At 42.1% G+C, this 9,994-nt stretch overlaps 2 protein-coding genes across 3 annotated transcripts; both read left to right on the top strand.

Moving 5' to 3' along the window:
• Positions 1-413: 413 nt before the first annotated feature.
• On the top strand, positions 414-3,809 carry LOC108935950 (NADH dehydrogenase [ubiquinone] iron-sulfur protein 8, mitochondrial-like). Of its 2 annotated transcripts, none has more exons than XM_018754954.2 (7): positions 414-483; positions 1,442-1,502; positions 1,728-1,793; positions 2,187-2,276; positions 2,364-2,536; positions 2,779-2,907; positions 3,031-3,809. In XM_018754954.2, exons 2-7 carry the CDS (start codon positions 1,460-1,462, stop codon positions 3,160-3,162), a joined length of 633 nt encoding a protein of 210 aa, XP_018610470.1. In that variant the 5' UTR covers positions 414-483; positions 1,442-1,459; the 3' UTR covers positions 3,163-3,809. The 2 variants fall into 2 exon arrangements, with proteins under 2 accessions (XP_018610470.1, XP_018610468.1); XM_018754952.2 differs by lacking the exon at positions 414-483 and adding an exon at positions 638-867.
• A 258-nt stretch (positions 3,810-4,067) lies between these two features.
• ran (RAN, member RAS oncogene family) lies at positions 4,068-7,833 on the top strand. The gene is made up of 7 exons (XM_018754955.1): positions 4,068-4,179; positions 4,986-5,050; positions 5,690-5,774; positions 5,948-6,073; positions 6,221-6,408; positions 6,830-7,000; positions 7,252-7,833. Exons 2-7 carry the CDS (start codon positions 5,018-5,020, stop codon positions 7,294-7,296), a joined length of 648 nt encoding a protein of 215 aa, XP_018610471.1. The 5' UTR covers positions 4,068-4,179; positions 4,986-5,017; the 3' UTR covers positions 7,297-7,833.
• Positions 7,834-9,994: the final 2,161 nt, after the last annotated feature.

Below are 9,994 nucleotides of genomic sequence, written 5' to 3' on the forward strand. Positions count from 1 at the left end.
AAAATACTTATTTGAGTTTTTATTATTTGGTTACTTTTGTATTTAACATATTTGCAAATTTACACAACTGTCCGGTGCCTTAAGCCTGCTGTACCATGTCAGGGGGTTGTTACGAAAGGGACAAAAAAACCAGTATGAAAAAACAAAAACTTAACGTTCTGGAAACTTTGACTGGAACAAAAGTTCAATATCTCCTACTAAAAGACATTTAAACATATATAAAAATGTTCCGAACTAACAGTAATCAATTACGACTAAAAATTCATCTCAGTTTTGCCACAGAGGTTGTTAGAATTGCTGGTGAAAGTTGGACAAAGCGATAAAGAAAACGTTGGCGATATGATGAGAAGCAGCCTTCCGTTGTGCCACAATAAAAATGGCGGACGCGCCGCGCTCGAGGCGACCTGTACTCACTTCCGGTTGTCCTCGGCGAAAATCCTCAGTCAGTCGTTCTTCTGACGAAGCGTGAGTGGTGGCGGATCTGTGAGTTTGAAACGCATTTTCCGTCGATTCGTAGTGTTCGCACTTGGCGGGGGGGGTTGCGTGTTTCAGTTACACAGTATGATCTCTGAGTGATTTAATGTAAAGGGCGTGTATTTTGTCATGATTCGCAGCAACGGTCTTTCAGAGTCCTTGAGGCGCGCTGGTCACGTGGGCCGCGTGTACCCCTAGCTGTCAGACACGCGAGTGGTCGCTGCGGGGCTCGTTCCTTGCGCGTGAGGATATACGGATGAGGGGTGAAATGTAGCGTTCCCTGCACTCCTCCTTCGTCTTGGCCTCCCGCGTTCGTCTTACTTCACCTTAGTCACTAATCCTTGTGCTTGAGTTTGAGGTCATTCTCATTGCTGTATGCAAATCGGACCAAACGTAAATGAATTATATTTTTAGCTATTTGCGCAGCCACCGACATTTAGACCTCATTTTCAACTGTAACTGTTAATGTCGTTTTTCATTCTGCATTGTTATATTTGAAATATTATCGAGCATTATTATATTATTTTAATATTTAAATCGTATTTACTAGTTTATACTGAATAATTTCAGTAGATTATTTTTGGGCACTTATTTATTTTGTCACACTTGGATTCTGGAATTGCCACGTCCATCTTAATATTGGCTCCTGATAATAACCCACGGTTACCTTTATTTGGTCATTAGTTTATTGAAGTATTATTTTATTAGTGGTTCCAGTTACATGATTACCAAGAATTAGGACAGGGTGCTTAAGCTCCTGGCAGGAAAGCGGGAGCAGCCTTTGGACAGACGGTTTATAACTCGCTGGTAGCTGTCCAGTGACAGACGGTGACCTCATAAGATGGAGCCCAAAAAAAAACCTGAATTAATTACTTGCTCATCCATTACAGGATCAACATTCTACAGCACACTCTTTAAAAAGTCAGTGGAATTTACATGATATGATCATTCTTGTCTTTGTCTTCAGGTTTGCCCGTTCTCAGCGATGTCTGTGGCTCTGCGGTTGCTGTACTCTGCATCCAGACCTGGTAAGTGTGCATCTGGGAGAAGTATTAATCCAGCATTTTTATGTGGGAGAAATCAGAACACAGCAGGACATTCCAGAAGGAAGAGAAACACTACGCTTCAGTACCAGTATTTATCTTTTCTGTAATAGCATACAAAGATTTGACTTATTTGAAGGTAATATATGTAACAGCTGGTGTCTACTGCTATGTGTGCCACATTTCCAATGTCATTTTCATTGTTACCAGGCACTTTTGCTGCCAGTCCTGGCCTGATTCGTCCCTTCAGCCTTTCTGTCCAGAGAGAGGGATACAGTAAGTCCTTCCTGTGCGCACTTGTTCCAGGAAATGTTTGTGCCAGGACTCCTTGCAGTTTTTAATTTAGTTATAGTTAGCCTAGAAGTTTCAAATTTATTCATTTAGCTGATGCTTTCCTCTAGAGCGACTTACAATGTTAATCTCCTATAAAAGATTTACCCATTAATACAGCTGTCTTTTTTTTTACCGGAATTAGAAAAACAGTATGTGCTGGTGCAATGGAGCAATTCGGGTTAGGTACCTTGCTCAGTAGTACTACAGCAGGAGGTGGGATTTGAACCTGGGTCTTTCAGTTACAAGGTTTTGCCTTTAACCACTATGCCACCTGCTGTCCCTTTGTGTATTCTGTACCAGTGTCTTGTGTTAACCCTTCTGTGCTTCTGTTGGCAGAATATGTCAATGCTCAGGAGCTGCCCACTGATATGAAGTCCATAACTGACCGGGCTGCCCAGACCCTTCTATGGACTGAGCTCTTCAGGGGTGAGATGTGTTCTTTTACCCTCTGTCTTACCACACTTGGTGACCTCAAACCCTTGTTGTTGCTCACCAATGATTCCCTTCACACAGGTTTGGGAATGACTATGAGCTACCTGTTTCGGGAGCCGGCCACTATAAACTACCCATTTGAGAAAGGCCCCCTGTCTCCCCGTTTCCGTGGAGAACACGCCCTGCGCAGATACCCGTCCGGAGAGGAACGCTGCATTGCCTGCAAACTGTGTGAGGCTATTTGCCCTGCCCAGGTATCTGATGTGCATCTGTGATGAGTGGCTCTGTTACATAACACCACTTCCCCCAAACATTAACAGATACCTTGGTCCAGCATTATTTTAGACCATCCTTTACCACTCCCCTTTTTATTGCCAGTCACATCTCTGCTAGCACTTTTTGAGAATTTAAACACTTATGCCACTCCAAGTTGTGCCGTTCAAACTGCCTTGTGGAAGGACCTGGCCTCATCTTGCCATCCCTTCTCATTCTCGAGGCAATCACTATCGAGGCTGAGTCCCGTGCAGATGGAAGCCGACGAACCACCCGCTACGACATCGACATGACCAAATGCATCTATTGTGGATTCTGTCAGGAGGCTTGCCCCGTCGACGCCATCGTGGAGGTACCATACCATAATTCATTCTCCTTCCTGCATCACCCTTTCTCTGTTTTGATGCGTGCAGCTGAAGCAGACTTTGTGTTGCCATGCACTCAATGAACCCCCATTCACTTCTTTATCTCACAGGGTCCAAACTTTGAGTTTTCTACCGAGACTCACGAGGAGCTGCTGTACAACAAGGAGAAACTGCTCAACAATGGAGACAAGTGGGAGGTGGAAATTGCTGCCAATATACAGGCGGATTATCTGTATAGATAAGCAGGTGATGGAAGCGCTGAAACGGGATGCAAGACCAGTAGGATCTGTACACTGACTGACCAAATGACCAACCCACTGCATGCTTCAATATGCTGAGTGACAACATGACTTGATTGGCGCAGAGGACAGCATTGACACACTGACACACCGAGGGATGGACACATGGGTACAAAAGCTTGGAAAATGGACACTAAAAGGACAGGCTAAGATGAATGTGCACAGTGCTTTTCAGTCTCCTACACCTAGAGAGCTCGCCTCAGGCTTACTCAGTTGTCAGTGAATTCAGAATTGCAGTTTTAGGGGTGTTAAACAGTACTAACATGTAATTAGGTGTATTCACACACAAGCAGACGTGCACCTTGTACTCGGTTGTGTAGTTGATTGACGTTCTTGTAGACATTAAAGTTGTGACAAATAAATTTGAATTTCTCTTAAATCTATTGGATGTTATGCTTTTGTGTAATCAAGAAGTAATGTTGCAGAAGTGATTGCTGATACTTATCACAAGGTAAAATCAACAAGTTTTTAATTTGAATTTGAAGTGTTGGGTATTGGTTCTATGTTGGTTCTGTTACTGTAAGTGTTCATTTGTTTTTAGAATTATATACATTTACTGTATATTAAATTGTAGTCGAACAGAGACGAAATGAAGTGTTTAATTCCTGTTTGTTCTGGTACCTCGCAAAATTCTACTGACGCATAAATGGGAAATCCGAAAAAATCTAAAGTTATTAGCCTTTAAAATGTTTAAAGCAAACAGGGCAGGCACTGTTAGTTTAGTTACGTAGAAGAATATACATTGCCTCAGAAAGTATTTCTGCGAAATTTCACTAATTTTGCCATTGCGAATCATCGCCCCCTGGGAGCAACCTTTCGTTTAGCGCGAGCTTCCGTGACACACGACGCAAGCCTCTTGGCCACGGATCACGTGACGCAGGCGGAAGTTACGTCCGACTCACGCTGAAGCTTGTATGGAAGGTACCATTTGCTCTTTTTCCCTTTCCTTCTAGCGCCGGGGTAAGTCCGTAGCCACATTTCTCCTGTGATAATTCCATAATAATGTATCAAAAAGGACCGCATAATGAAAATAGCGCCTCACTTATAACACCGGGAGACTCCGTCAGTACATATTTCGGCATATTTTACTCGTTAATGGAAGAAATACTGAAGTAAGGCAGCTAGTTCGTTAGTTTTCGCGCTAGCCTAGCACGTCGACGCTGCTGTTTCCAGACATGTTTATTGTCGGAGTACACGGTCATGCATAAAAACCGTGTATTTTTGCTAACTTTTTAAAAACTTTAGTATAAGATTGCTAACAAAGCAGCAGGTGTTTTAAGCGGTCGGTAACTAGATTATATGGACTGAAGTACAGCAGAGGAAGTGGCGCGCCGACTCTGCACGCTGGGGCTCGCTCGGCTCGCTAAAACATCAGGACTTGTGACTGGCCCTGTGGCACATTTTCGTGTTGCGAAGTCTTTATTCGGTAACTCTGTGTTAGTAAAGCGTCTAAAGTGTTTCGGATTCCATTTTATGATAACATGAGTCGAATAATAGCGCATAGATGCGCCGTTGAAGTGTATCCGGTTTGGTGAGCGTGGTGCAGGGGGACCTCCTTGAGGGCCTGGCCTCTGTGATTCGGGACGGGTGGCGCGCGCGGTGCGGCGCTGCGCGGGGTGGGGCGGGAGGGGGCGTCACTGCGTCACTCCGCGGGCTCGAGGCCGCCAGAATAATGACCACACTGCAAATTGTGATGTGGTGAGCAACTGCGGCCTGTGCACATGGTGGTGCATAACCCTCCTCTCTGTTCTCCTCTGGCCTCTCAGTGCATCAGACAGTGTCAGTGTGAAGCTCAGACATGGCCGAAGGGGAGCCCCAAGTCCAGTTTAAGGTGAGCTTCATGTCCATGTCGGTAATCGCATAACAATAACATGTCTCATAACACTAACAGGCATGTAAAGTGTGCGTGTCTCTACTAAATTGCTTACAGTGGTTGAATCTGTACAGCTGTAGGATTTTTGCAGTATTAGTTCAGGGTAAGTATCTTGGTCAGCAGAAGCAGGAATCTTTTTATTAGATTTTATTGTGGAAAGAACACTTCAGTGCATTTATTCATTCATTTATACTTTTAGCTGATGTTTCTCTCTAAAGCAACTTACATCATTAAACTGCTTCCAATTATTTGCCCATTTTATAGCTGGGCAGTTTTACTGGTGCAATTTAGGCTAAATGTTTTGCTCGAGGGTAGTGCATCGCAGGGTGAGATTTGAACCAGATACCCTGGGATCCAAAGTCAGAAGCTCTAACCACTGCGTTGTGAGCTGCCCCATATTAAACTAGGCCTTGTCATGTGAGATGTGAGAACTTTTTCATTGAAGCAGTTGATTTTTTATTCTTAATACTAGTTGACTTCTGCATATTAGAGTTCCTTTTTAATATTTCAGCAGAGAACAGAGTGTTATAGAAGTTCCAGCTCTGAAATATGTTGACAAATAATACATATTGTAACATAAAAATTGCTTCCTGGCAGCTGGTGTTGGTTGGTGATGGCGGTACTGGGAAGACCACCTTTGTGAAGAGACACTTGACAGGAGAGTTTGAAAAGAAATATGTTGGTGAGTGCTCCAGTGCCGCCCAGTGTTCCTCAGTTTCCAGCTGTAACATCGAAGGGTTTGGCCTACAAAGGCATATCAGTCACATTCTTATGAATTTTTACATTATATTGTGTCTTATATTAGCCTAGTTTTATCAGCACTTTGTGTAACTGTTTTCACCTCTGTCACTTTAGCCACTCTGGGTGTGGAAGTACATCCCCTGGTCTTTCACACAAATAGAGGGGCTATTAAGTTCAATGTGTGGGACACAGCTGGGCAAGAAAAGTTTGGTGGACTTAGAGATGGTTACTACATACAAGGTAATCAGTCGTTCTATTAAACCCTACACATTTCAGCTTTATTGTGAATTTTGTGTCTGTTCTATGCCATTTTAACCTCTCTGCTATGTATTTACCGACTGTACAGTACAAATTCATTTTATCCCCTTTGTCTTTTTCTCTTTTCAGCTCAGTGTGCGATCATCATGTTTGATGTGACCTCTCGGGTCACCTACAAGAATGTGCCAAACTGGCATCGTGATCTGGTTCGTGTCTGTGAGAACATTCCTATTGTGCTGTGTGGCAACAAGGTGGACATCAAGGACAGGAAGGTCAAAGCCAAGAGCATCGTCTTTCACCGCAAGAAGAACCTGCAGGTACTGGCATTTACCTGACAGCATGCCATTTTCAAGTTGCTTTTTCCTAACTGCTTACTGTTAGCTGTTGGTCAGTTTGCAATCACCATTATGTGGATGTGTGTTTTTACTCATACATTCCAAATCTACTTCACCTAATTGGTGTCATGTAGTTTTCATGACACATCCATATTTTTAAAAATGGGTTTAATAGTGTACATTTGAAGAGGCAAGGGACATTGATAACCTACTCACCAATCCATTACTAAACAGAAAAATTTGATTAAACAGCTGTGTAAGGTGAATTAAGAATACATGGACTCAGCCCTTTTTTCATCATTTCCCTTCTTTCTACCCAATGCCTCATTCTGAAGATTTTTCAAATATTGTTTGCATTGACATTTGTTCTGATTAACTTTATGCCTCTACTTTTCTTGTGTAGTACTATGACATTTCTGCAAAGAGCAACTACAACTTTGAGAAGCCCTTTCTGTGGCTGGCGAGGAAGCTGATAGGAGACCCCAACCTGGAGTTTGTTGCCATGCCAGCCCTTGCTCCCCCAGAGGTTGCCATGGATCCTTCGCTTGCTGCGCAATATGAGCATGACCTCAAAGTGAGTTAAAATGCTTATGGTCTTAGTGATAAAGAAATATTGTGCAGAGCTGTGACGTAGTACTTGGCAAAGAAATATTTGTGTTGGTTTGATCCAGTAGTTATTTGTTGAGACTTTTTTTTTTGCCCCTCACTGAAACACTTGTAAGTCTCTGATTACAGGTCAGCTAGTTACTGCATTTAACATAGATGAGGCTTTGCAATTAAGGTATTACCACTGACATAAATCATGCCTTAACTTTGTCCTTACAGGTGGCATCTGAAACAGCACTCCCAGATGAAGACGATGACCTCTAACCTGTGACCTTTCGATCTTGCCATGTATTTGGCAAGGTCTGTAGGATGCTGGTGTGTTTGGTTGACCCTTAACCTTTTACTGTAAATCCCATTGCAGATTATTTTATTTTTAAACTGTTTTTTGTTTGCATTTCGAATTGAAAATGTCAATATAGTCTCACTCACAGCAAAGTACAGACACACACACACATACACACAAACATACATTTGAAAACACACAGTACGGAATAGTCACTGTCATACAGTTTAGACTTATACAGTACTGATAGATGCAGAGGAAAAAAATGGAAGCACTTTGAACATAGCTTTGAATAAAAATTGTCTGTATTTAATTTTTCTTGTCGTCTTTATATCCAATGAATCCATGTGAAAAGGGTGGGTTTACTTTGCAAATTTATTTTTTGGAAATTTTGATTGTGTGATTGGTGGTCTGTTACCTAAAAAACGAGTGCTGAAGGATGGTGCATTTCTCCATGTTCCACCTATTTCTTTAGAGGCATCCTGTGTACAAAAGAATAAAGCATTGTGGCCAAAAGATACAGATCAGTTGTCCTCATTCTATAATTGTATCTTGGGGGACTTGTGATGCATGTCTCCTATTGTACTGTGTTTGCCTAAATGTAGAATTATTTAGATTTCCTGTATTTCTCTGTGTGGATTATAACTGATTTGTCACTGCATGATTACATCAGGAATAGCTCAGAGCTTTTACATTAGTCTGTAATAAGCTATTCCAATGTGTAAGATTATTGGAAATACTGTAATGTTATCATTAATCTTGTTATGATGCTATTTTATTACTCTGTTCAGCATCTACAAAGAAATTTTACAGTAATTTGACAAAATTTTTGTCTTGAGGAAAACTTGGTAAAAGTAAAATGATGTTCATTCTAGAAACTGACAGTTGCTGATAATTTCTGCTTTGTCATTGAGGGTTTTTAGTTTCTGTAGTTAGTGGGATGTGGTAAGTGTTGGTACTAAATGTTGGTATTAGTGGTAAGCATCTGCCAGCTTTTTCCAGTGTTTTAGCTTTTGCAGTCTTTTTACCAGTCCTGGTTGCGAACACTGCCTCTGCTACCTCCAGATTTCCAGAATCTGACACTTTTCCATAATTTGTTTTTGTCCCTACAAGGAAACTAACAGTTCACTGGTCATTTTGAAAACTCAAAGCAAAATGAGGTATGCTATTGATCCACTAACTGAAGCTGACCCATCAAATTCATTTGTATGTACACAAATGGATTAAATGTGTGAATTTTTTTTTTGTTAGAGGGTTGCATTTAGGGGTGTTGTTTTGTGGCAACAGTTACTTTTTAGGATTTGATGGCTTAGCAGTTTTTTGGTATGCAAATACAAGCTTGTGACCAGCAGAGGACAGACAGTGCTTGAGTGTAAAAAAAAAAAAAAAAATATCTGAATGAAAGTGCACAGCTGAGTAATGGTTCACTTCTGTAAATTAGATTAGTGTTTCGTTTTAAGATGTCTGTAAGAATACAGAATAAGCTTTTTTTAATTGTTACGTTCTATGATTGTTGGTGAGTCCAACTGCTACAGAAGACTAGTTTAAATTTTACAACTTCATAGTTTTGCCTATCAAACTTTTCTAGAGACAGTAGATGTGGAGCTGGAAAAGCTCCAGCCTACTAACTAATTCTGCTGAGGGCTTTCAGTGCATACTGTATATGAGTAATGGAGAAACCTGGTAACTGGGAAGAATGGCCTTCCTAATCTGAGCCCTAGTGCTGAGTTACTGGACTTCCTTGCAAGTCAAGGTTTGGCAATAAAATGCCATGTTGGAGCTCACAAGTGGTACTTTAGGTCAAATGTTGATCTACTTAATGGTTGTGTCATCTGGTCCAAAGTCATGTATTCTGGAAACCAGCTGCCACAGAACACACGCAAGAGGCTACAGTGAGTAGTGAATTGTTCTAGAGATGTCTGGTGGAGTAAGTCTGCAATGATGTTCTACATGCCTTACATGTTATTGTGGGTTAGCGTCAGTGTGTTTGGCGATACCGATTTGCGTGCTGCAGGTTTCATGCAGAGCTATGCACTCCTCTTAGCAGAGTGGACTGCCATTTCTGCAGCAATCTATGCACACATTTGAGGTTTCAAAACATTTTCATCACACTGCTGGTTAACACCAAGGGCTCAGTGCATTTAAGGCTGCGAATGGGCTTTCCTCTTAGCCAAGCAGGCCAGGGTTGGGCAGTTGGTGGTTTGAGCTGTTGCTGGACCCCTCCTTAGTCTTCACCACCACTAAATGCATGGGGAATAAAACGGGAAGGCATTATTAATTTACCTGACATCATTTGACATTGACATGCAGTGACGCTCCCCTTGCAGTCACACGAGTATTTTTTTCCCCACGTTTACAGATGGCGCACCTCCTTCGTGTGATAAAGAACTGTGATAACTATCATCATGTACAAAAAAAAAAAAAAACACTACAGTTCCTCATCCTCTGCAGTAATTGAAAGAGAACAGCACAGCCCTTCAGAAGTTTACTTTTCACAGTCAGAGGTTGAGTGCACGCAGGCACACACGCTGTTTGACTACACACTCCATAACAAACATTGCAAGGCCCTGGATGGTGCAAAACGGGCGCGTCTCCTTTAAGTGCCACCAGGTCGGCATCGGCAGGTAACGCACAGACCCGGGCGTTGCATCCCGGGAGCCCTTCAAGGTTGCGGGAGAG

The sequence above is a fragment of the Scleropages formosus genome, chromosome 5, assembly GCF_900964775.1.
Source record: "Scleropages formosus chromosome 5, fSclFor1.1, whole genome shotgun sequence".
Lineage (NCBI taxonomy): Eukaryota > Metazoa > Chordata > Actinopteri > Osteoglossiformes > Osteoglossidae > Scleropages > Scleropages formosus.